This window comes from Dermochelys coriacea, chromosome 6, assembly GCF_009764565.3.
Source record: "Dermochelys coriacea isolate rDerCor1 chromosome 6, rDerCor1.pri.v4, whole genome shotgun sequence".
Lineage (NCBI taxonomy): Eukaryota > Metazoa > Chordata > Testudines > Dermochelyidae > Dermochelys > Dermochelys coriacea.
In genome coordinates, this window is record NC_050073.1 from 40,198,694 (window position 1) to 40,225,731 (window position 27,038).

The 27,038-nt window shown below is 38.1% G+C and overlaps 1 protein-coding gene across 5 annotated transcripts in view; it reads right to left on the reverse strand.

Moving 5' to 3' along the window:
- The window catches only part of ANO3 (anoctamin 3), a 386,869-nt gene that overhangs the window by 149,345 nt on the left and 210,486 nt on the right, over window positions 1-27,038 (reverse strand). For all 5 annotated transcript variants that reach the window (XM_043516667.1, XM_043516665.1, XM_038406144.2 and 2 more), the window contains exons 2-3: window positions 13,105-13,311; window positions 10,897-10,968 (exon numbers count right to left, since the gene is read on the reverse strand). In XM_043516667.1, coding sequence (XP_043372602.1) covers window positions 10,897-10,968; window positions 13,105-13,311 — 279 coding nt within the window. The remainder of the gene's footprint in view (window positions 1-10,896; window positions 10,969-13,104; window positions 13,312-27,038) is intronic.

Consider the following 27,038-nt stretch of genomic DNA (forward strand, 5'->3'; position numbering starts at 1 on the left):
TGTAGATCCTTGATGATGTGTTGGAGAGGTTTTAGTTGGAGGCTGAAGGTGATGGCTAGTGGCGTTCTGTTATTTTCTTTGTTGGGCCTGTCCTGTAGTAGGTGACTTCTGGGTACTCTTCTGGCTCTGTCAATCTGTTTCTTCACTTCAGCAGGTGGGTATTGTAGTTGTAAGAATGCATGATAGAGATCTTGTAGGTGTTTGTCTTTGTCTGAGGGATTGGAGCAAATGCGGTTATATCGTAGAGCTTGACTGTAGACAATGGATCTTGTGGTGTGATCTGGATGAAAGCTAGAGGCATGTAGGTAGGAACAGCGGTCAGTAGATTTCCCATATAGGGTGGTGTTTATGTGACCATCGCTTATTAGCACCGTAGTGTCCAGGAAGTGGATCTCTTGTGTGGACTGGTCCAGGCTGAGGTTGATGGTGGGATGGAAATTGTTGAAATCATGGTGGAATTCCTCAAGGGCTTCTTTTCCATGGGTCCAGATGATGAAGATGTCATCAATGTAGCGCAAGTAAAGTAGGGGCATTAGGGGACGAGAGCTGAGGAAGCGTTGTTCTAAGTCAGCCATAAAAATGTTGGCATACTGTGGGGCCATGCAGGTACCCATCGCAGTGCTGCTGATTTGAAGGTATACATTGTCCCCAAATGTGAAATAGTTATGGGTGAGGACAAAGTCACAAAGTTCAGCCACCAGGTTAGCCGTGACATTATCGGGGATACTGTTCCTGACGGCTTGTAGTCCATCTTTGTGTGGAATGTTGGTGTAGAGGGCTTCTACATCCACAGTGGCTAGGATGGTGTTTATAGAAAGATCACCAATGGACTGTAGTTTCCTCAGGAAGTCAGTGGTGTCTCGAAGATAGCTGGGAGTGCTGGTAATGTAGGGCCTGAGGAGGGAGTCTACATAGCCAGACAATCCTGCTGTCAGGGTGCCAATGCCTGAGATGATGGGGCGTCCAGGATTTCCAGGTTTATGGATCTTGGGTAGCAGATACAATACCCCAGGTCGGGGTTCCAGGGGTGTGTCTGTGAGGATTTGTTCTTGTGCTTTTTCAGGGAGTTTCTTGAGCGAATGCTGTAGTTTCTTTTGGTAACCCTCAGTGGGATCAGAAGGTAATGGATTGTAGAAAGTGGTACTGGAGAGCTGCCTAGTAGCCTCTTGTTCATATTCCGACCTATTCATGATGACGACAGCACCTCCTTTGTCAGCCTTTTTGATTATGATGTCAGTTGTTTCTGAGGCTGTGGATGGCATTGTGTTCTGCACGGCTGAGGTTATGAGGCAAGTGATGCTGCTTTTCCACAATTTCAGCCTGTGCACGTCGGCAGAAGCACTCTATGTAGAAGTCAAGTCACTTCTGAAATTGGGACTTCATTTAGGTGATTTTGAAAATTCAACCCTAAGGCTACTCCACACACCACTGGCAGCAACACGTAGGGTATGTGTAGCTACATGCCCCAGTGAAAAGAAGGCTGCATCCACACTATGTAGTGTGTAGCTACATACAGAATGAAAGGTTCGGGCAGGAGGTAGGCAGTGGTGAGCTGCTGGAGACTCTCTCTGTGATGGGGAAAGTCTCCAGAAGTGGGGAGGCAACTGTGAGATAGTACACTGTTAAAAATAGTGTAGTTGGGGGAGGCACTGCATGGACAAACAGAGACTTGTAGGGTACACACCCACAGGGTTCAGGCATGTTGTTACTCATCTAAGCCGTGTCTCACCATCTACATTACCTATGTGGGAGGAGGGGGACTCTACATACTGCTGAAAGGAGCATGCCATGTACACGTACCTTAAGCAAATTACCCAGTTTTACAAAGGATGTTTGGGGTAGAGATGGAAACTGAACAGACTTTCTGAATCACATTCCAATGTCTTATCCACAAGGCCATCCTTCTCCTCTTTACATTATTAAGATTAGGGGTAAATTGGATATATTTATTGCATAGTTTACCAGCATTGATATACTATCAATGTAAATGTTTGGCTAGATAGCATTGTCATTAACAAATAAAACAATCAAATCAGTGGTATGATGCTGAGTTACACTTGTGATTTTTAATCAGGTATCTCTTTAAGATCTCAATTCTCCATTTTATTGTATGGCATGCAAGAAAGATGGAGGTTGCTTATAAACACAATCCATAATACCTGGACACAGGATTCATTCATGATAGGAGAATATAGTTATGACAAAATCATAAGCTAGATCATTAATAGTCAAGTTTATGTACAGGGAGAATGTTAACAGCTTACAAGAAATATTGAAGAAGTCTCCAGTCTTTCTTCCCCCCTCTAAGCAAAGCCCTCACAGTCCTAAACATGTCACAAGCATGACACTCAGGACAGCATGGCAGCTATTAACATCCTAATCATGTGACAGAGCCACTTGCAAGTTCAGAACCCTAAACTGAGCTGCCAGTGATCAGCTTGCCAAATAGCTGGAAGTCACTGCAACTGGAAAAAAATAACTTCCACAGCTTGGAATACAAGACAAGAGATAATCAGATATTTAAAGAAACTGACTCTAGCTCCTGACTATTGACCGCAGTTCAAAAAGACCAAAAGACAAAGCATAAATGATTGAATCCTTTCATTAGGGTACACCACTTCATTTGCTAACGAGGACATTGCCATAAACTTCCATAAAAAATTGAAAGCTTACATATTCTTTAAAAGTATCTAAATATTGAAAATTGATCAAGGTTGTACCTTAGGTCTTTTGGGATGTCTTATCATGAAGAATTCAATTATATTATAGCTTTAATTACCAAATTCTGTTTTCAACTTATTAGAGGTGAGCTCAGCAAATAATCTGTAGTAACTAAAGAATTTAATTAATTTAGCCTCTTTCCCTGATCAGGAACTTCTACAAGTAGATTGTTGTTTCTTAAAGGTTACTTTTTATTTAAAACAATTTTTGGTGAGATTTTTATTCCCTAGATTGGTCACAAATAATTCTGTCACTATTTAATACTCAGCATGCAAACTTTGAGCTGTGTTGGTTAGTTGTCACTAGTCACAATTGTCACATGGTATTATTTCTGTTCCTTAAGTAAATGAGCATAACTTGTATAGGGATGTTTCTACCACCATTTCGAATTACTTTAATGGGACTTTAAAGTACTACTCAACAACATAAGTAAGAATGGCTGAGTCAAGAATATCATCACAAGGAGGGATTGAAAGAAGCCAGCATGGCTTTGAATTTTTTCAGGGAGAAGGTAAGAGTTTAAATAGACATACTTGGTAAACAGGATTAAGGAATTTTAGAAGGTTTTGCATCTTTTTCTTTCTGTACGACAAAAGCTTTGACAAAGTCATCTGCCTGGAAAAAAAATTAGTCTATTGTAAGATTATTGCCCAGAAGCACATTGGGTGCAGAGTTTAAATGCAATTTTCTTTTGATCCCACTGACAAAAGTAAAGGTGTGTCCAAGCATGATCTTAGGTAAGAAGAGAAAGCAGTTCTCTTGCAGTCAGATACTTGTCTCTAGTGAGAGATGTTAAACAATGTCCCAGCCCATATAAAATATAGCAAGTTCACTTTATGTATAAGTCTTCTAATTTTCATTGACACAAAGTAACTGTGTACAGCTATATGGAGCTAGTTACAAAAAAAAAAGTGAGGTCAGATTCTTTGTGTGACTCTTTTAACTGCCTTTTTTGGAGGCTCTATTGAGGGCACTCTGCTGTGTCAAATAGTATTCCATAAAATAAACCACTACTTGCACAAACACCTGGATGGAGAGTTCCAAATGTGCTCAGAGTCCTTGAACTTATGATCATTTGCTTTCCATGTGAGAATAAAACTTGATCTCTTTCAAATCCCCAGCATAATGTCACAACTGGGGGCCGGGGGAAGAAGAGGACAGCTGAAGCAAATTCAGAGACTTTTGTGCTGTATTTTATCCAACTGTACTGCAAATGGTGATGTTGCTGGGTGATAAAATAGCTTCTAATTTAGCGTTCTGTTGCATCTTCCACTCACCCAGTTCAGCAGGCATAGAGCTTTTGTACTGCTATAACTATATCAAAATATTTGAAATTAAGTGACAGATTTCTGACACCTTTACTCATGTTGAATCTTAGGCTATGTCTACTTTACGACCCTTACAACAACATTATAAGGTGTGCTGTGTGGCTGCTCTTTATCACCAGAAGAGCGCCCTCCCAGTGACAAAATAAAGCCACCCTCAACAAAGGGTGGTAGCTTTGTTGCGGGAGCATGGCTCCCACCGACGAAGAGCTAGTCACACTGGCACTTTTCATGACTAAAACTTTTGTCATTCAGGGGTGTGTTTTTTTCACTCCCTAACTGACAAGTGTTTTAATGGTGAAAGTGCCAGTGTAGACAAAGCCTTAGTCCCAATGAGTAGAGTATTTATTGATTAAAGTGCTACTTAAGATAAGAGTGGTAAAATTGGCTTCTAGATAAGCAATGAAACTCAGAGCTAGATTTAGGAAGGTTTTTAGTTGCCAAAGGATGCAGATAAGCATTAGTAAGATTTTCAAAAGCATCTAAGCAGATTAGGTGCCAAAGTGCTTTTGAAAATCCCACTAAGCACCTACCGACATTTATATGTGCCTAAGTATAATCAGAAACAAGGCCCTCAATCTTTGAAAGAGTGCACATTAAATCTTTCAAAGTGGAAAAAAAAAACCCCAAGCAGGCAGCATTAATGCCAATGTTCAGTACATCTGGGAAGTTGACTGGGGAGCAAAGTGTGCCATGTATCAAAGGTTTCCTTGCTCTGCAGTGCTCTAGTCCTGCCACTGTCCTTACGTCCTCAAATACAGAGGCGCTCCCAAGGAAAGCACAGAGAGTACAGTGAAGTTACTGTTTTTCCTTTTCTGTGTGGTTTGGTGCCTGTGCACCCTATTCAGTTCTCTTTGCTCCGCACCATGCAATGGAGGAGAGCATTTGTCCTGTAGCAGTTATAACTGAAGGCAATGCATATAAATAAAGGGCAAAGCAGGAGTGGAAGTGGTTTAGTATTGAGGACAGAGCAGAGTGAACACAAAACTCTACTGTCAGCAACATAAATAAAACAATTAAACTTTACTCATGTGTGCTGCAGTTTTTAGTGCAATGGTAAGAAGCTTATTAAAACAAGCTAATTAACATTAATTTTGCCAGCTCTCATCAGCCCATTAGAAAGTACAAAACATGTTATATAATAACTACTGCTATCTAAATGTTACAGAGGCTGGGAAGAGGATATTTGGGTGACTATTTATGGAAATTCAATATTACTTCAACTATCAGCATCCTTGCTTTGGAGCCAAAAGTCCCTAGTTGAAATCCCCAGAAGAGCAGATTCCAACACAGATTCACAATTAAACTGAAAAATAATTCTTAAAAAGTTTCCCTTTAATTACTTAACTCCCACTAATGAATCCAGCTGCATGATCTTTAAAACGGAAAACAATTTCCTTTATAGAACTGTACGTATGTACAACTCTTCCTTGATTAACTCCCAGATTGACTATTTTACTTCACCCTTGTGCACTAGTATGCTTTTTTATCAAGCATTTCTACACCTTGTCTGAAATCCAAATATGGTATAATGCTTGATTATTTGCGGACACTGTGAAGGACTCAATCAACAGATTAGCGTGGCTACATATCTAATGGTTCTAGAACTAAAAACGTTTCTTGTTTATGCGACTTTCTACATTTAGTTGGCTCAGCTCACTGGACATGGCTTATTTTCATTAAATTAAATTTTGTATTGCTTTGCACAATGCTTTGTGATACAAGACAAATGGGCCAGATCCTCGGCTGCTGTAAATCACTGTTAGCTCTACTGAAATTACGTTTGAGTTCACTTAATGAAGTCAGTAAGATATACCAATCAAATCCTGCTGAGGAACAAGCCCAATATAAAGTAAAAGGGCCTTCTGGGGCATATCTTTATGGGGGAAAAAAAGAAGGCAGAAGGTAACTAGAAGGCAATCCTAAACATATACTTCTTTCCCTAAACAAATACCCACAGAGGGTTTAATTTTCAAAGGCACTGTCATAAATATAAAGGGAACGGTAACAACCTTCCTGTATACAGTACTGTAAAATCCATCTGGCCAGAGAAAGCACAAAATCCTTTCACCTGTAAAGGGTTAAGAAGCTCAGGTAACCTGGCTGGCACCTGACCAAAAGGACCAATAAGGGGATAAGATACTTTCAAACGGGAGGTGGGGTGTGGGGGGAAGGTTTTTGGTCTGTCTGTTCTGTGTGCTGACACAGATCAAGGAAGCAAGCAATCCAGCTCCATTAGAATTATTAAGTACTAGCAAGGGAATGCATTAGCTTATTTTTGTTTAGGCTTGTGATTTTCTGTGTACTGAGACGAAGGTGTATTCCCGGTTTTCTTTTTGTAACTTTAAAGTTTGTCCCAGAGGGAAATCCTCTGTGTTTTTTTAATCCAATTTCCCTGTAAGATTATCTTCCATTCTAATTTTACAGAGGTGCTTCTTTTACCCTTTTTCTTTACTATAAAGTTCTGTTTCTTTTAGAATCTGATTGGGGTTTTTTTTTAGTGTCCTAAAAACCCCCCAAGGTTGATCTGTGCTCATCTTGTTTATTCTCAAGCATCCCCAGGAAAGGGGGTTTGAGAGCTTGGGGGTGATATTACAGGGGAGTAGGAACTCCAGATGATCCTTTCCCTGAGTGTGTCTAAATCACTTGGTGGTGGCAGCGTTACCTAATCTAAGGTACAAGGGAAAATTTGTGCCTTGGGGCATTTTTAAGTTAAGCTGGTAGAAATAAGCATAGGAGGGTCTCTCAGGTGGGTCCCCACATCTGTACTCTAGAGTTAAGAGTGGGGAGGGAACCATGACAGGCGCAAACTGTAGTTAAGTACCCAATTCCCATTCTGAGTCAATGGGTGCCTGAGCTCCATTAGTATGACTTTGAAAATCTATCCCAGAATGTTTAATGTCGGAGTAAAGTTTTGTAATGGAATGACATCAGAGTGTTCTTGCAACCTTCAACTTCCTTGTTTCTGATGTAATTGTTCTAGAGAAAATTTATACTTTCAATTTTTGCTTATACTTTGTTTATTATGCAGTATTTTTTTTTAAAAAATATGTATTTATTCTTACAGTACATGGAAAATAAATACTACAGGAATGAGAATGCTTTCTTTCCTCACTTTCTACAACTTCTTTTAGACTGTGCACAAAATTGTTCACACACATATAAAAGACTGGTTTAATGCTCACATGATAACATCTCCTTTAGCATCAGACATCAGAGGGACTACGAGCTCACAGTTGGATGAGTTGCACCTATTACTCTAGTGGAAGATGGCAGTATTTTGAGTTCACACAATCCCTAGGTTTAATCCTCACCATTGATCAGTTTCCTGTGTTTGTGGCCAGTTTGCAAAATGTAACAATCCTCACACTTGCTAACTGCTGTACTGACCCCTTAGCTGTGAGTCTTCCTCTTCAGAAAGAGATCATTGGAGGCTAGAAAAGGCCCCAGAGATGCTCTGAATAATCAAAAGTCAGGAACAATAGGATGAATGAGTAGCAGATTGAGGAGAATCGATTGAGGAGTTGCGGATTGAGTCCTAAAGTTTGAGGGTCAGACTAAAAGCTCTATGAGGAATGGAGAGGTTAGTCAGATCTCTAAGCTTATGCTCTGCAAGCTCCTATCTCCTCCATTAACACAAGGATCCTCAGACTCTGTATACTGACTGTGAGGATTTAGGGAAAATACCATGCCAGAAACCTAAAGATGAGGTACTTCATAACCCTGTCCTCAGTGTAGAAGCACCCCCAACCAGAAGGTTCCCTACACCTGCAATAAATTTAGGGCCTTATCCAAAGCCCAATTAAATCAATAGGAGTCTTTCCATTGACTCCAGGTGACCTTTGGATCAGATCCTTAATTCTTTGAGCTACCACTCAAACAAAGAAAACACCACAGAGAAGGATACATCTTTTTAAAAAAAGCAGCTATGGTGCTGCCTAATTAAAAATTTACCACACTCACTTAATTTCAGCCCTATCTTCAGTGTTCTCATGGGGCAGTTGTAAGAGGTTCAGTGAGGAAATGAAGCACATTAATCAAGTGTATTATGCAAGCTACATCAAAATGTACTAGCACTGACTAAAGCATTTAACAGTGCTTTGTCATCCGCACTTGTTTAGAGAGCAACACTTTAAAAGCAAGATCCTCCTGCTTGCTGCTGTTCAGAATGAAAAGGAAAAATGGAGCCTGCAATCTTACTTCATGAAAGGTAACTTAAAAGAGATCAGTAGGCAAACTGCATTTTAAAACTTATTGGTTACTTCAGTTTTTATTTTTAGTCACAAACTTTGGATGTATCTGGTATCCTGTGGTAGAAATCAAGCTTTCTGATTTGTTTATTTTAAAATTATTTTCACTCTTTATATTTGGATTTTATTTTCCATTTGGAACACTTTCTTCTGGCTTGAACAGAGCAAATGCAACAATTTACTCTCAGTTACATTGCTGTAAAGCCAAAGCAATTCCATAGAGTAACCCTGGATTTACTCCAGTGTAACTGAAGGCACATTTTAGTCCAGAGCGTGAGCAGTTCTGCTGAGCACATGTGCTGAACAGGCAGCATCTCACCTGTCATGCTGGGGCAATATCACAACAATAACTTAATCCACAGCAACCAAGCCCCCTCATTCTTTTCACTAAGGGCTGGTCTGCACACAATTTTTGTACTAATTAAACTATATCCATTTAGAAACAGATGCAGTTCCCCTAGGGCAGGTGCAGTTATACTGGTATAAAGGTGCTTACATTGGTATACCATATTTTCATAAATTTAAATCAATATACTAAAAGCACTTCAAAATTATGTATAGAGAAGCCATAAGAATCAACTTCTAAAGAAGCTGAGCAGGTGCTGGTTACCGAGTGGAGAGTACAGCAATCCAGAAGTTAAATAGCACAGACTGGGCAAGGACAGGGCCCCCAGTGGATGTTGGCTGAAGTGAGCTGTAGCTCACGAAAGCTTATGCTCAAATAAATTTGTTAGTCTCTAAGGTGCCACAAGTACTCCTTTTCTTCATCCATCTCAGTGAGGTTTAAGCTCAAATGCTCAGTGATAACAAACGTCAACAGTGTTAACAATTTCATCCTTCATGTATAAAAGGTCAGAGGGGGTCTCAGATCAGTACAGTTCACTGTAAGTGACATATTATTTTGATACCATAAAGTGGGTGGTATTGGGGAAATGTCTTCCCCCCCCCCCGCCAAAAAAAATCAAGAAGCCGCCAAGTCCCATGGGCATACTATTAAAACAAAATCAAACCATGAATTTTAAGCCACAGTCATGATTTTGGAATATTTAGGAATAGCAATTCAGATTGCTAAACTCGCAAGGAGGCAACTACACTAATAAGCCAACACCCCCATTCTAATTTCCACTTGCTCCTTTCAACCATAAGGACCCACTTATGTTCCCAAATACTATATTCAGGACAATAAGAGAAATCAATGCTGAAATATTTGGGTGATGAGAATTATAGAAACGCCTCTAATTGAAAATAAACAACAGTGGTGTGCATGAAGACTGATCTGCTGTGAGTGTATGAAACTGTTATTTTTAGTCATTATACTGAGTGTGACCAGCAACAGTTTTCATAACAGTTGCTTATGCTACATCCACAAAATACATGTGTTTGTGCTTGCACAGATAATTGCACGTGCACGCAATTCAGATATTTGTGTGTACAACTTCCTATGTTGTTTACATCAATGCATAATTTTACACATTTACTATTTGTGTGTGCATGTACCCACTCATTTTGTAGCAGCACATATAATACTACTTTTGAAACGTGTCTAGGAGTGACTTTTTCCTGATATTCTTTGACCTTCAAAAAGATTTAAGTGACATCATTACTAGGACAAATATGCCCCAAACAACAATTTTCTGATATATATTTGCAAAACTGCAATAATTTTGTGTGCGTTTTTTCTAGAACATAATTATCATTCTTTTCTTTAAAAAAAGTCCCTGCAGCATTCATGAGCCATCCTAAAACAACATATCATTGCACGTGAACAAGAAAAAAATAAATAAATATAACAAGGAAACTAATTTAAATTACAAACTTCCAAGAGGTCATATTATAAACTACAGTGATACAAAAAAAAGTTATTTTCATGAGTATGAAAAATATCTTCACAATATTTAAAAGTATCTGATAAGAGTATGGAAAAAATCTATACATTTACATCTTATATTCTATTGCTTATTCTCTAGAAATTCCTTGAAAGCGCTTTCCAATGTAGCAAATTAATAGAGGCCCATTTAAAACATCAGGAGAGAGGAGGGAAGTTGGGACTAGAAAGCTTTACAGAATTTCTATCAATTCTTTTGAGAGCTATATGAAACCATATAATTAATTCTATTCCCGTCAGCAACTCTCTCATCTTGCTATCTTCTTACTGAAAATATTTCAAGGTTTTCCATGAAACAAATTATAAATGTATGTTCATATATCCTGTGTGTCTGTGTTTCCTTGAAGAGTCTATATTTGTTATGTAATCTGTTATTTTGCAGATTTTATTTTTGCAAGTTTGGTATCTACTTCCAACTCCATCCTGCTCTGATATTATAATTAATATACTCTTTTGGGGTGAATGAAAGGAGGAAGTGTCAATGCACTTTGACTACAAACAGATGTTGTCATACGTGAATTTTTAATGAACAAAAAAAGCCTATCCAACATTTTGAAAATAATCCTTATGTGTTGTTTTAACTTATCAAGGTCTGCCTTTTCACACAAAAATTGGAAGTTCAGCTTCAAGAATGGAGGTTTCAACTGTGAGAGTTTTTCAACAAGAAAAACAAATTTTAAAAATAACTGCCGCTTGAGATAACAAAGAAACTCACCTAAAAATGGATCACTGTATTCTGTATTAGACAACTTGAGTAAGTTGTTTTCAAGGGTCTCCATCACTTTAGCTGAAATAAATGCAAGTTTCCATCAATGTAATCTTTTTGTGATGCAAACAACACAGAAACAATTTCTGGCAGCTATACACTCAGAATGGTCAAAGCAAGGCATTAAACGTACTGATAAACTTTGTAGAGCATTTTCTGCTAGTGATAACAGAGCATCATTGAATTATCAGTGCCTGTGATTCTCTTTCTGCTGAAGCTTAAACTCATGTTAAAAAATATTTAGCTATCACCACATTTGGAGGAGAATCACTCACAGTGTTTGGTAATAAAAGCTGGTCAAATTCTTTATCTGATAGATTTTGCAATATTCTTCAAATGCTATTAATCATTCAGTGAATAATTGGTGTAATTATTTGCCCAATTCTGCTGGTAACACTGTTCCACGTGGGCAGGGCACTGCTACCTGTAAACTCCTGGGCTGTCTCGCCAATCCAGGAAGGACATCCCATATCACAGTCTGTTTCAAGCCCTTGCCTCAGGCCTGAATTTATTGGCTAAAAAAAATGAAGGCAAAATACTGCAATGGGTAGTTCCTGTGCCCTACAAGGGCTACAGCTCCCAGCAAAGGCTTTTCTCTTACATCTCACATGCCAGAACCATCCAGGTCCTTGCTCTGATCCCAGGAATCCTGCAATAGCCCATCTGCTGCCTGAATTCTCATTCCTGCCTGCAAGTCAAATAGCTCGGCTCCTATAGTAGGTGAAAGAACCTACCCGCAGATCTCTAGCTCAACTGAGCTCTCACAAGCTTTTATAGGACCAGATAGTCTTCAGGCTATCAAACGGACCCATAGGTCCACAGCTTCAGCTGAGAGGCAGTTGATTAGTCACAGGCTGGGCCCATCTCTCCTTAAAAGGACCAATCACCTTGTGACAGTGACATGCACTGGCTCTGACTTATGTTGCTAACTGAAATATTTCTAAATCATTTTATAGATTTTTGCCAAGTTAGATTTGAGCTTGTGATGTGATAAAATGAACAAAACAAAAAACAAAAAAAACCCAACAACAACAACAGAAAGATTGATTTAAACCTCACATCACAAACTAGACCTGGAGAACAGGATAAGCTCACACAAGTATTTGAGGGGAACAAACAACAAGGAAGGAGAGGAATTATAGGAGCACACCTAAGTCACTTATAAACAGAAATTTAAAAGCAGCTGCCAAGCAGGCCAAGTGTGAACCTGGACATTCTCAATGTGGTATATACAAGCTCCACCATCGACAAAACATACATTCCATGAGCAGATAAAAACTACATCAGTTTGTGAATAAATACATGCATCTTCCATTATACTCTTAAATTAGCAGCTTCTAAACTTAATGATTCTGGAAAAGGTGACAAAAAAAACCAATAGATGCAGATAAAAGCCAAGACCCCAATCCTGCTATGTACATGCTGACCCTTATGCCTTAATGGAGTCCCATTTATTTCAATAGGGCTCTTCTTTTCTGTGTGTGTGTGTGTGTGTGTGTGTGTGTGTAGGGGTGGGGAGGGGGCTCTCTGTCTGTGTGGAGCCAGTTTTGGGTAGAAGACCTGTGATATCCATTACCCTCCCACCCCCATTTATAGGTTTGCCATTGTCAAGGATCATGACATTTCTAATCTGGTGCATTGTGCATTCATTCCAAGGTACAGGTATATATTTATATATTTAGATCACATACTATAAATATATTGGGTGAAATCCAGGGCACACTGAAGTCCATAGGAGCTTCACCATTACCTTCATAGGGGCCATGATTTCACACAATATTTTCCGTATGTATTGTAAAAACCATAACTCACAATTGAGGAGCAGCTGCCCTATTTTTCTAAGATCCCCTTAATGAAATAATTTCCAGGCATTCTTTAAATATTAAATAAGTAGCACAGATACTACAGTGATTCATCTAAGTATTGTATAGTCTGTAAGTGTAGATTATTTTGTTTTTTGTTTTTTTAAAAAAAAACTTATTTTCTGTAAGCATCTCTAGTAATAGCATTATGGAAACTTTTCAAGATCAAATTTTTGTATTTTATTATGATTTCACTATTTTCCAAAAAAGCAGCATTACAAACTCAGGCACTTCAGAGTTTAGGAAAAACCATATATTGGAAGGAAGACGGTATAAATAAAGGACAACTACTCACCTCGTTCTGACACTACATTGACTGTAGCTGTTGAAGTGCCTGCACTCAGAGGCCGAGCCTGTGGCTGGAGCCTATTTGGCTGAAGAAATGAAGAATGTTTGCTAAGACAGTGAGGGTGTGTTTGGCTCTGTGCTAAGCATGGCATGGATCTTCTAGAGGGCTTCAATGGAGGCTCTTTCACTGTTTCACTCCTGCTTGTGTTCATACCTGAAACATTCAAAATGTAAAGAATCAGAAGCTATGTGGTATTATGTTTTTTTAAAAAAAGAGAAAGGTAACCATCTGGATTGAATTAGGAAGATTCAAGAATTTTTTTTTTTATCTACCAACTAAGTAACTTTTCAATAATATTTTATACTGTTCTACCACACAGAACAGGGCTTCAGACTTTTGTATTGGTGACCCCTTTCATATGCCAAGCCTCTGAGTGTGACCCCCCCAATACATTAAAAACACATTTTTATATATTTAACACCATTATAAATGCCGGAGGCATTTTCATAGGTGCAAATTTGAACCTGCAAAAGTTTTACTAGCATTCTGATACCTGCAGGTGAAATGTAGTTCAAAACTGCATTCTTGCTCCTCTAAGAACCTGACTAAAAGTGAAAATTAATTGAGAGCTGGAAATCTTCTGACTTTCCTTTGCAATTTAAAGTACAAATTTTCATCAACTGCAGGAGGCATAAAAGGTTGCCACTTTACTTCTATACAAGAAGGCCTTCTCATCCAGAAGAATGGGTCTTTCAGTTTTGAAGGCAGCTACTAGCCACAAAAGGAAATGTTGACCTTTCTGAGCCACAACTTCAATATCTTAGTGTCTTTGGAACATACCAGAAAGTCAGAGTGAAAGATATGAACAAAAACAATATACAGACTAAGGCTCCCAAAACAAACTTCCTGATTGGGCACTGAATTTGTCATAAAGAATGACAGAGGAGTCACACCAAGCTATTAAAAAATAAATCACTGACATTTTGACAAAATCATCCCCCTCCGCCTCACACACACACACACACACACACTACATGCCATTCCCCTATCTGACTAGGAAGATCAGCAGATCTCACCACCACCACTATGCAGGGAAATACTGGGAAGATATGAAGTTATTTATTCTAGGCCAAAAGGTATTGCTAAGCACCTCACAGAGCAAAATTAAGATATGGTCCATGGCCTCAAGAATTTATCATCCAGAATTAAGATGTAACATAATGAATGAGGGCAAGAACAACAAACTGTTAGAGAAGGGGGAATTGAGAGAGGATTGCAACAATAAAATAATGCAAGAATTCATACACACTGCCCAGTGACATCTTTTTTTTTCTTGTTTGCTTTCCTCTACTGTTATATGCTTTACATCAGGCATGAATCATGAAGGCGCATTTACTGGAGTTGAGTGGTTTGGATTGGCGCACAGTTCTCCCAAGCACACGTAATCAGAATCCAACAAACAAACAAACGTACTGTCCTACTCAGTGTCCATCTCTTTAGTACATATGCATGGATGTGAAAATTGTTTCACAATATGTTCAACAATTTAGAGTGGTGTTTTCTGTCAGTATATGTAACTTTCAACACGGAGGTATTTAGACATGCTAATTAAAAAAAATCAAATGTAGTCTTTCAACACATACTCTATGCTTTATATCTCTGTGACTTTTAGCTTAGCTGTTTAGTGGTCAGGCTTTTTGCTTCGCCTCAGAAGAGCAAAGCATATTCAATAAAACCTACTCTGCTATTTATTTCGGTGCCATTTGCTCTTAAATGTCCTAAACACTTCATTCCTATTTATCAGGAAGTTTTCCCTATGAAAATATACTAGATAAGTTTATCAACTTCCTGTCAGAGTTAGTAATTAGGAAACATTACCTCAGCTTTTCAAAATACAGCAAGAACACGTATCTATCCTACTGACCCCAATTCTTCCCTCCAAAGCTTGCTTGCTGAATTTTTTCTTTACTGAAATATCACAGTACAAGAGTGTTGAGTGATATAATAGCTCTGATCATAAATCATAGCACTTGTTAAAATGCAGTATGAGATTCTAAACATGCAAGTCAAGTGGCCTTATGCCACCCGAGTTAACAGTAATTCACTCTTCAAAGCACACTTTGATGGCATGACTAGCATACTCTATTCTGAGAGGAGCATGATAAAATATTATTTCCCAACAGAAAATATAGACCTTTCCTTTTTAGAGTGTAATTTTACCAGTACTCATCTTACTGTATTTTCCACTCTCCCTCAAAAAATGATTTGCTCAATGTGCCAGGTCCTCAGATGACTGACACTTTAAAGTCATTGTAAAAGTTTGAGTTTTTCAGGATTAAGTTGAAAATGCATATATGCTTGTAAAATCAGATACCATATGCAGTTACCATAATTAAATAACTCAATCAAGACTCCACTTTAATAATGATAATCTGCACTCACCATGTATCACACATACTGTAAAACTCCCTAAATATTTCAAAAAGAAAAGGAGTACTTGTGGCACCTTAGAGACTAACAAATTTGTTAGTCTCTAAGGTGCCACAAGTACTCCTTTTCTTTTTGCGAATACAGACTAACACGGCTGCTACTCTGAAACCTAAATATTTCAGATACTGTAAAGCTTGTCTGTACATTTTAAATGCAATATAGGAAATAATAGAGCATTCTCAATCAATGAGATTAAAATTCATTAGCATTTTAATAAGACTTAAATCCAACATTTTCATTAATTTTAAACCAAATCTGGGATATTATTCATTCTTCACACATTATGACAGAAGAGTGAATACAGAAAGCCAAATACATAAATTCCAGTGTCTTGTTTATGTGCCCAGATCTGCCAAAATGCTTTAGTTACATAGGTGCCTCCAAATTGATGCCAACAAACTCCAAGAATGAATTTGATGCAGGGGTCGTCTGACTGGGCAGTATTTGATCTTTATATCCAATATAAAACTTAAAAGCATAAGGCTGTATTCCAGCTTGTTGATAAATTGCACAGTCATTTGCTTGGCCACACTTTGGTTCATTATGAAATATACTGAAGAGACCAAATAACCAATGTCAATCAGGTTTGTTAATATGGTAAGGGAAAAAAAGTTCTATACAACATCAGTCTCCAAAGACTAGTCCCAGCATCTATGTTACGTTCGCCTTATGCACAAGGTGTGCTCACCAATGTTACATCCTTGAAGCCATCTTTTTATAGCCTACTGGTTTACTAGTAAAAGGCACTATATGCATCACCTGAAAGGAAACTAGATTCAATTAATCAGCTTTTTACCTTGTTTCTGGTATCATGACATACCCCTTTATCTTTTGTTCTGAACCCATGCATTCCAGGTACTAAGGGGCATGAAGACACCTCCTAAGCCTGTACCAGGATAAAAAGATTTGTGAGGGCAACTCCTTTTCTTTGCTATGAGGAAACAATTACATGTCCTTGCACTGACAGTTTTCCTATCTACTTAGGCCAAAGCTTACTTCAGTTAATGCAAGGCATTATGGGTTACTTCACATAAGCGAACAGGATTATAAGAAAACTACAGGGCAATTTGAGCTATGTAACTGCTATATTAATGCTTAATATGTATAATTAAATGCTTGGAATATATATTGCGGGCAATACTATCAGCATAATATATATATATATGGTAGCCAGTGTATTTTAGTCAACATTTAAATGCTTCAAAAGACACAACCTGTGGCGTGCTCTTTAGGAACTACATTGACTAAGGTTCTTTTCCATGTGTTATAGTTTTAATAATGCAACATGAAACACCATGGATGAAAGCAGAGTCTTAAACAAGTTTAGATTGAAAGAACCAGATAACAGATTTAACCCACTCTGAACTTATTGTTGGAAACTTATTCCTTCCAAGACCTTTCCACTTGGCTTATCAAGAACACCTTGTCCATTCTGAGAGAACACTTCATCCAGTTCTCTGAGACCCAAAAAACTCAGTTCAATTCCAGATTGTGTCATTCATTTGGCACACAGCAAAACTAAACCGAGTTGAGTTAGAAGGTGGGTATAGGGCATACCAAGCTTAGGAGGTGGGTATAGGGAATACCACACATCCAAAGTTACATAGAAATACCTTCCTCTTTAGATACACATTTCTTTGAATTTACTATATATTACATCATACATTTTGGGATTGGCATAGTTACTTTGCAGAAACCAAATCCTGTGTACCATGCTCTGTCCATGCATTGCCTATGCTCAACCTACTATTTACCTTATTTCTACATTCCTAATTTATCTTGTCCATTGTTAGTAAATGGTTCACTGGGTGTTCTCCCTCTTATCCTTAGCTGGCTTAGACATTCTGTCTTTTAGCCTATTGACCTATTTGCTTATCTTATTTAGCACAAACATTCTGTTTTCAATCTAATGATCTGTTTACCACTCTACTTCTATATTCCAAGAAATGAGCTCTGTGTAAGCTTGTCTAACTCACCAAACAGAAGTTAGTCCAATAAAATATATCACCTCACCCATCTTGTCCCTTTAATACCCTGGGACCAATATGGCTACAACACTGCATATAAGAAATGTATTAATTACGCATATCAGGCCAGGCCTCAGCTACACTTATGGTGAAAAAGAAAAGGAGTACTTGTGACACCTTAGAGACTAACAAATTTATTTGAGCATAAGCTTTCGTGAGCTACAGCTCACTTCATCAGAAATTACATTAAGTGTCCATTAGATGACAATATGCTACAATATGTTCCTATGGTGAGTCAGAAGAAAGTCCCCTCTTATTTCCTATCAGAGAAGTAATAAATGACTCTGGGATCTATGGATATGGGCTATGGTTTGGTTGAGGTGGCTATGTATTATGTGCACACAAAAATGCTGACCCTATTTGTGATCCCTTGGTTATGATGACTTGTGACTCCTGTTCTGGAGATCCTGCCTCTCTGCAGAGCTGGAATTTGAATGGGCAAACTCTGCCTATAGCACAAGTGTGTGCACTGTTGATCTGCTGCTGAAAGGAAAACGGAATTTGTTTCTAAAATGTAATTTAAACCAGTGATTACTCCATAATATGATCTTATTTGTGGTATTTGGGGAAGTCTGGAGCCCACACTTACGTACTTTGCATATGCAATAGATCCACAGAATCTTGTAAGATTTTTGCCTCCGCAGTGTACTTCCATATAGAGAATTGGAGTATATAGGATCAATCTGGTATTTGGTACAAATATGCACCATAAACAACTTTTAAATAATATGCAAACATTTAGCTGCTTTGGGGCTCTCATACTTTATAAGGTACACATCTAATTAAAAATGAAAGGACCTCAGACTCAGATATGGAGTCATTCTAATCTCTGAAGTAATTTACACTCTTTTCAAAGGGACTATATTTATGAACTTACAAAATAAAGAACTTATCTACTACAAGTTATTTATTGTTTGTATTACAGATGAGGTCCCTATTGTACTGGGCACCATACAAAGCCATAGTAAGAGACCGAAAGGTTTAAAATCTAAATAGACAAGATGAAATCGGAGACAGGAAGTATTAATACACCCAGTTTAAAGATGGGAACTGAGGCTCAGAGAGATTAAGTAACTTTCCCAAATTCACAGGAAAACTGGTAGAGTGAGGAATCAGAACCCAGATATCTTTAGTCACAGCCCATGACCTTAAACAAAAGGCTTCCTGTCGTCAAAAAACGAATGATTAAATATTCAGTAAGTCTATTGTGTAAAAAGGATGAATTTCCTGGGTCTTCTGGTGGGTTTCTTGTTGGTGTTTGTTTTAAATAGGGTGTTTGTGTTTTCTTGCACCAATTCTTTAAAAAGGAAAAAACAACAAAAACAAAAACAAAAACAGGGTAACACTTTTGAATGGAATGGTATGAAATCTGTTGGAATAGTTACTTCCTGCAGCCGTTGCCAATTCTCAGGGTTACGACAGAATTCGGCAAAATCCACACACGGCAGCAATTCTCAATGCTTAAGTCAGCTGATTCAGGGTGATGTTACTGTGGTAAAAATAGCAGTGTAGATGTCCCTAGTTGGGTTGGAGCCAGTCTGAGATCCGGCATGGGGGTTGTGTCTCAGAGCCCAGCCTCCAGTCTGAATGGAAACATTTACACTGCTATTTGTAGCCCATGGGTGAATGCCCTATGAGTCCAAATCAGTTGACCAGGGCTCTCAGACTTGCTGCTGTGGATTTTTATATATATTTTTGTTTCGTTTTCTCTAGTGTACATGACAAAACACTTTCCTTGACTAGTGTTGCCAACTCATGATTTTGTCATGAGTATCAGGATAATTGTTTTCCTTAAAGCCTCAGCTCCTGGAATCAAGTGAATTCATGATCATTGCAGCCTTCATTCTTAAAGAAAAATGATGTTTCTAGCCCTCGTGGCTGTGAAGATAGCTTCCAAATGTGACCGCAGTGCTCCCTAAAGGTTCAAAAAGCAGAAGGCAAATAAAAAACTCCAAATCTCTTATTATTACATAATCTCATGATTTTAAAGCCAGTCTCATGATTTTTGGTGAGCCTGATTCATGATTTTTGAACATTTGGGGTTGGCAGTACTTGACACTATTCAGGAGAGTTTAGAAACATTGCTCATACACAGCATAAGCTTTTTCACAATATAAAAAGGCTTCATTCCTGAGGTACTAACTAGAAGTTAATTCAGCAGCAGCAAAGTAGTTAAACAAAGCTAAAACTCAAAAATAATAAAGGGACAGCGTGCCAGCTCTCAGAAAATATGTCTCAATGGCCACATGCATTATCAGTTATTCAGAAAACACAAACTGACGTCTGTTCCTTCTTTTACAGTCTTCACCCATAAGCTCTTCCAGCAATGGGGAAAATGCCAAAATGTAGTGACAATGGCAAAATTCCAGATTTGAACTGATCAGAAATTGGGTTCCCTGCCCCTGCTCATTCCTACTGGGTAGATCAAATTCAAATGGTTTATTAACTATGGTAATTGACTTGGTCTAGATTACTGTATAACCGATTAAAAATACACATCTACATTAGTACAAGAGATTTCTTTAACATTACTTCAAGACATTTATACTGCACTAAAGGCATGTTCTGTCTTCAGGGCCACTCAGGGAATGAGAGGGAGCAAAAGGGGATATTTGCCCCAGATCCCCCATTTGAGAGGGCCCAACTAGGTTGCAAGGCCACTCACTGGAATTCAGCCACTGGCCACTCACAGTGGAGGGGCAATCAGACCAACCTGAGTGGTGCTGCAACCTCGCATGCCAGGTCACAATGCCCAGAGCAGGGAGCTGGGCCCAGCCCCACAGGGGTGGAGCTGTGCTGCCACTGGGATGAATGTAGTGTGGGCTCACTCTCAAGCCTCCTCCCATCCTTTGGCCTCTCCTCAGTGGTAGCTTTTTTGGAAGAGTCGGGGATCCCAGTTTCAAATTTTTCCCCAGATCTCCCAAAACCTGTGTGGCCCTGTCTGTCTTTGTGAAAATCATGTCCTTACGGACGTGGGGAGGATGTGTTATTTAAAACAGATTTAAAAAATAAAACCTTTTGAAAAATGTAAATAGACCAGGCAGTAAGGTAAGCCCTGAGTGTGAAAGATTTAAAGGACTATGATAATTCAAACTCTTATACATTACACATGACAACGGATATGAAAATATGTGGAAGAGTCTCATTTCTATAACACTTGAAAGGATGTGTGTTTAGGTGACAGGTAAAGAAGATGCACAGGATGCGTGACAGGAAAGTAAAAGTTTATTATGCTACATAAATGCCTAATGCAAATCCAAAATATAAACAATTCAGGTAGGTGAATCAACTCCAGTGATAAACAGCCTGAACTCTTCCCACATTTTAGACTCAAACTCAAAACATTTTTTTTTCTGAGAGTCTAAAATATTTCAGTTTTGGCCAGAGCCAGAAGTACCAAAATATGGTGAGAAGGACTTTTCTAGTTATTTTAGATTCTGATGGTAGTGAAGTCAACAGAATGGTTTTCTAATTACATGACTGACTGTTTTGGTGCATAAATTAATGAGGGTTGCACAGGTGTCACTAGGAACATAATCCAAAGCGAAGTGTAATTGAATGAAGGAAACACCCCAGCAGACTCTCAGTGTATGTCTACACAGTTGCTGGAGGTGTGATTACGAGTGTGGGTAGACAGATTCATACTAGCTCAGCTCAAATGGTGGACCCTCAGGCACTAGCAGGGGCTCAGGCAAGTCACCCAAGTTGAAGTTTACCCAACCCTCTGGGTCCGAACTTGGGTGACTGGCCAAGTGCAGAGTCCACCCTAATATTTTTAGTGCGCTAGCTCAAGCTGAGCTAGTGGGACAGTCTCTCAACCCACACTGGGAATCTCACCTCCCAGCTTCAGTGTAGATTCCCAAGGGCTAGGACAGAGGTGTGAAATTTCAAAGGTAGCTTTCTGAGAGCAGTAATCAATTAACATAAAATCAAGTGAGAATAGCTTCTCTGTTGAGAATAGCCTAATAAACCTATGATTACTGTTAGTGTCACTGTATCAGTGCACTGAAGATCTATATAATGGGCAGATCCCATGTATGAAGATAACAAATGTTTATAGTATATAAAGACAAATTACACAGTTGACAATACAATAAGGTTGAATATTTAAGTGGAAGGTTGGTTTGTGTGCATAATCTGTGTGACTGCATTAGGGATGGTGGTAGATGAAAGTCAAAAAGGAACATTTTGCACTTTGGCTGCTTTGTAACTCAGTTACAGCAGGATTAGAAATAGGAGACCACTGAGTATATTTTGAAGAAGCAGGGGCGGAGCTTGAAGAGCCATTACAAGGACTTGTATGTAGGAGGGAGGCAGAAATAATGCAACCCACTTAATTCAAAACTCAGGAACAAAATCAACTATTGCCTTAATTAATTGGTAATTTGAAGTATGAAAGTTGTATGTTAAGTTTAATAATTGAAAAATAGATCTTTCTGTAAATAATTAAGATTGTGTGAGTGTTACATAGAAGCAAGGTTAAATGAAGAAAAACATTCCTGAGTAGATGAAATTATTATAATCCAACATTACCACAAGATCATTAGCAAGTTGTTAATAAACTGTTGACCATTTAGAGCTCAAATAGCAATTTTAAATTAACAATCAAATAAAAGGTTTGAACACAGCATCTTCTGAAACCTAGATTAAGAAGTCTTATTTCACAGGGATCAGAAACCAGAAGAGAGCGCTAACCACTAGAGATTACTGTTCTCAAGCATTTGTCTTTAACAACTACATTATTAAGACAGACATACTTATCCTTTGCAGCTGTACATCTAACAGATTGCCAATCCCTTGGAAAGTTGGTTTATTTTCTATTAATATTACAAGACACAAATTCACTACTCTAATTTCTTTATTTAAATGCACTCAAGAATTAAAACACAGTCAAGATATCAGTTGATAAAGGACTTCAAAACTCATTCCACAGATGTTATAATAGCTTAGGGTACGTGTGCATACACACATATATCTAAGCACTCACTATATAGCTCATCTATATACACACTTACCATATATGTAATATGTAAGCTTATATCTCTGTGTACTATTGGTGTGTAAAAGTATCAGCTCACTTTACTAGCTGAGCTAGTGAAGTTGTTCCTCTATCTTTCTATGAAGAGACTCAAATGGAAGAGCACGAGTTTGATTCTCAATGGTACTCAACCAGTTATGAGTAATCACTAGAGTCGGGCAAATCCTAACAAAATTCAGTCTGCAAATATTCAGATTTTTAAACTGATTCACTTATAGGCAGTTTTTACACTTCTTTTTGGTATACTACTTTTCATGAATATAGTATGACTGGGCTTTAATTTTCCACTCACTTTCTACTGAAATCAATTGGATTGCAAAAGTATAGTTACGCTTGATTTATATTGATGTGAGTGAGGAGAATCAGGGCCAAAGTTCAACTAGAACAAAAAGTGAATGATAATCTCACATTCTAAAATAATCACAAAAAGAAAATTAAAAAAAATCACTTTCTACAAGCAGTCACAGAAGAAGAGAAAGTCATCCAATCAGGGAAGAGAAAATAATGATGTGACCTCTATGACCAGGCATTACTAAGCAATACAGTTTTAACAATAAGCCATCCTATAAAATAAATTCATAAAACAGTTCCTGAGACAATTTCAGAGATGTAAAAGAAAATAATTCTTCACAGATTTGCAGCAAAATCCATGGCAAACTAATGGAATTAGATAGAGAATTCAATTGATGAAGAATTAAAGGATAGGAATATAATTAATATAAGTCAACCCAATTTCATGGAAAAAAATAGATCTCGCCAAACAAACCTGATTTTGCTCTTTGCTCGTCAAACCATACCAGCTGCACGACCTCAGCAACGAGCCTTCCAGTGGACAGGGCACTGGACTGGGACTCTGGAAATCTAGCTTTGTCACTGAGCCACTGTGTGACCTTGAGCAAGTCACTTTAAATAGTGGAAACAGGCACAGAGAGGTAATCTGTGAACTCTTCCGGACAGGGATTGTCTTTTATTAGGTGTTTGTTCAGTGGTTAGGATGATGGGGCTCCAAACTGTGCTAGGAGCTTCAAGGAATGACTAATAAATTAATAATTATACTGACATTCTGAATGTATTGCTCCAGTCATTCCTTAGAGAATTTGATAATTTTGATAATCTGAAAGCTATATGTACATTTTAGGAATGTAACGATTTTTGTTTTCATTTTTACACCCGTCTCTGTACCATGTTACATTGACTAGGCATTTCAAGTTATTAATGTCTGAAATCATAAAATGTTACAGATTTCACTTTAATATAAAGAAACTGCTTTTGAATATATATATATAACCTGACCTAATATCTCATTCAAAGAGAAGAAATTTAAAAGTCTGTATTTTACATTCTTTTTTCTTAAGACCTTTGACATCTTAATTCTAAAAGCAAAGACAGAAGAGAAGCTGGATTTTAGAAGACATTTAGAACGTACAAGGAAAAGAAGAGAAAGCATTTTAAAAAAAAGTTTTTACAGCCTGAAGGTCCCCAGACCAAATCACTGGAAGATAGCTCCAGCATCCAGTAAAGACAATCGTTCTATCACTTGTAACAGGAATTTGAGTAGGCTTTAAGTAATTGGGCTTCCCTCCACCCTTCCCCAATTAGGAAAGATGTAAATCAAGGGGAAGAATCAGACTTCATGCACCAACAGTGATACCAGGTTTACCTTCATAATGATCATATTTTCTTCTCAGTTAATAAATGTGAATCCCTAATAGTTCTAACCGTGGCAGAATTTATCTTACACAATACAATGTTCCCCCCAAATTAAGGTATGAATATGTAGAGAGAATAATCCCTTTGCTAAAATAATTGAGGAAAGCATTTTCCTACTACTTCTAATGGAAACTCCAGTTTCCCTCTAATAATAATACTTTTCATTTCTATATTTTCAGCCAAGGTTCTCCAAGTACTTTACAAACATTAAGCAAGCCTAATAATGCCTGTAAAATATTGCAGATAAACACTATTATTTTGTCCAAATGTGGATTACTAAACTGACAAACATTGGATCATTGGCCAACTAATGAACAGAACCCAGGAGTTCTAACGTCCCAAGTGTAATTATAGGACTGCACTGCCCCCTTCTTTGAGGAGCTATAGAAAGACATCTTCAGCTCTCTAATATCCTGAGGCTGACACAGACACAACAACATTGCATACATCTTCAACTTTGGGAGACATAACTAACTTTCTCCCCAAAATGAAATTACTTTCTTCTGAACAGAGTTAAAGGGAGAGGGGGCAATGAAATAAGTGAATCTGTACAGTGAAGATTACTGACGCTGTAGGAGTCCTGCATGCTGCCAAATCTCCTGGGTCTGATCGCTCCAATCTAGAAATGTTTGCTAGGCTATGTTTTAACATAAATGTACTTATCCCCTCAAAATACAATGATTCTTAGACTTCCTCCAACTTGGGAAGATGCCCTTTTTACTTCAAAGAAGGTCAAATGACCAACTGAGTAGTATTCTGAAATGTCTAAAAACCAACTAATAAATGTAAAATTGTGCAAATTTTAGCCTGTTGATGAGAAAAGCAGTATATGGAATCTGACAGTGTATCAGAGACCTGTGCAACGTCAATAATTAAGAAAACCTAACCTACCGTACCAACTGAAGGAATTGCAAGGGGTCATTAAAGCTCAAGATAACTCACCTTTTGATTCCCCATATGCCACACACTGATGCTGTGAACCACTCCCAGACTCCATCAGTCCTCTCCTGTCCTTGTACAAGGACAACCATCCCAGACCAGGGCACTTCTCTTCCCAACGGGAACCCTCACAGCCTCTCTGGTGAGAGCATCCTTGCCAAGGGAGCATTCCCCACTTTCCCAGCACTCTCATGGTTTCTCCATGTCTAGCTGTCTGGCCCCAGACGTGTCAGCAGGTAAGCTGCTTTTCTGATCCCTTGCCTTCAGCCCTCTCTGGCCCTAGACTTGATCTCACAGCGAGAAGACAACACCCTCTACTTCCTTCTGACTGCTTCTCCAGTCTTCCTGTTCTCTGACAGTTCCCACCTGCCCCGACTCACTGGGAGTCCCCCTCCCTGCATCTTTCCCTGATCCTTTATAAGTCTCAGGTGCTGCGCTGCCATCTTAATTGGCCAAATGAAAACATGAGTCCTGGCATAGGGGAACTGGATCTACTTCATTTCTAGGAGCCAGAGACCTTGTGACTATCCCAAATACTGTTTATGAAATGAATATGACTGAATAGTTATGGTGACTACAGCATAACAAATAAGCTATGTAAATGTATACAAGATTGATAACCTAAGGCTAAAAAGTTATGGAAGTAATTGTGTGCACTGGATTGAAAAGGTGCCATGGGTGAATGTACACAATTCACTGGGTTTTTTTTCGTTTTGTTTTGTTTTTTTTTTAAACTATGTGGAACAGATCCCCAAAACTGTCCATTTACCATCCATTAGAGAAGATGGAGATGCCACACAGTTGGCTCCAAACATAATAATAATATACCTTTTCAGTAGTTTCATGGACAGTCATGATTTGTGTAATGTTACTTTCTTCTTTATAGCAATAGTTTAAATAAACATTGAAACTGGAAACAACAACTACTCAAGTTTGCTTCTTGTTAACTTGGTAAAAAAACTAGAGCTGGTAAAATAATTCATAAAACAATATTTATTCAATATATTTAACCTCTTGACCTGCTGCAAATTCTCTGCAAACACAGCACAGTTTTTTCAAATGCAGGAGGTCATTAAGGCTATTTCATATTCAGAACTGGAGCTATTTAGATTGGACCGATGTGTTTCTTTTTCCTTATTTGATTGATGTTAACTCTTATAATCTGGTATCCAGCTCAAATAAACACGCTTACAAAGCCACTGTTTATTTTCCATTTTGCAACAGTATTACAGTTCACCTTTGAACAGCTAACACATTGTACCCTAGAAGGGGTTCTACATCAATGATGAGAAAAGCGATTCATGTATTTATGGACCAGTGCTTTCGAAATCCTTTGAGGTAAAAGGTGATTATACATAAAGATAATTGATTATTAATAACCCATTCATGTGTACATTAATCAAGGAAAGCGGCACATTTACATGACTTACAAAAACAGATGAACTTATTTTCTGTTTTATACTTGCTCTTAAAAGCACAGCCTTATTTCTAAATCTGACTCTCATTATGATGGGAGAACATCTCATGTACATTCAGCTTTTCTTTATTCTTCTACAGTTCATACCAATGAAAGGAAGGGGTAGCTTGTACATTTTCACAGCCATGAATAGCTCTTAGACAGTGGATTTAAATGGAAAACCAATTATAAGCATTATTGCTCTGAATCCTATGCAAAAAAAGTCATTAGGCTTTCTTTGTAGAGTCCCCTAATTCCAATTACATTATTTTTAACTTAA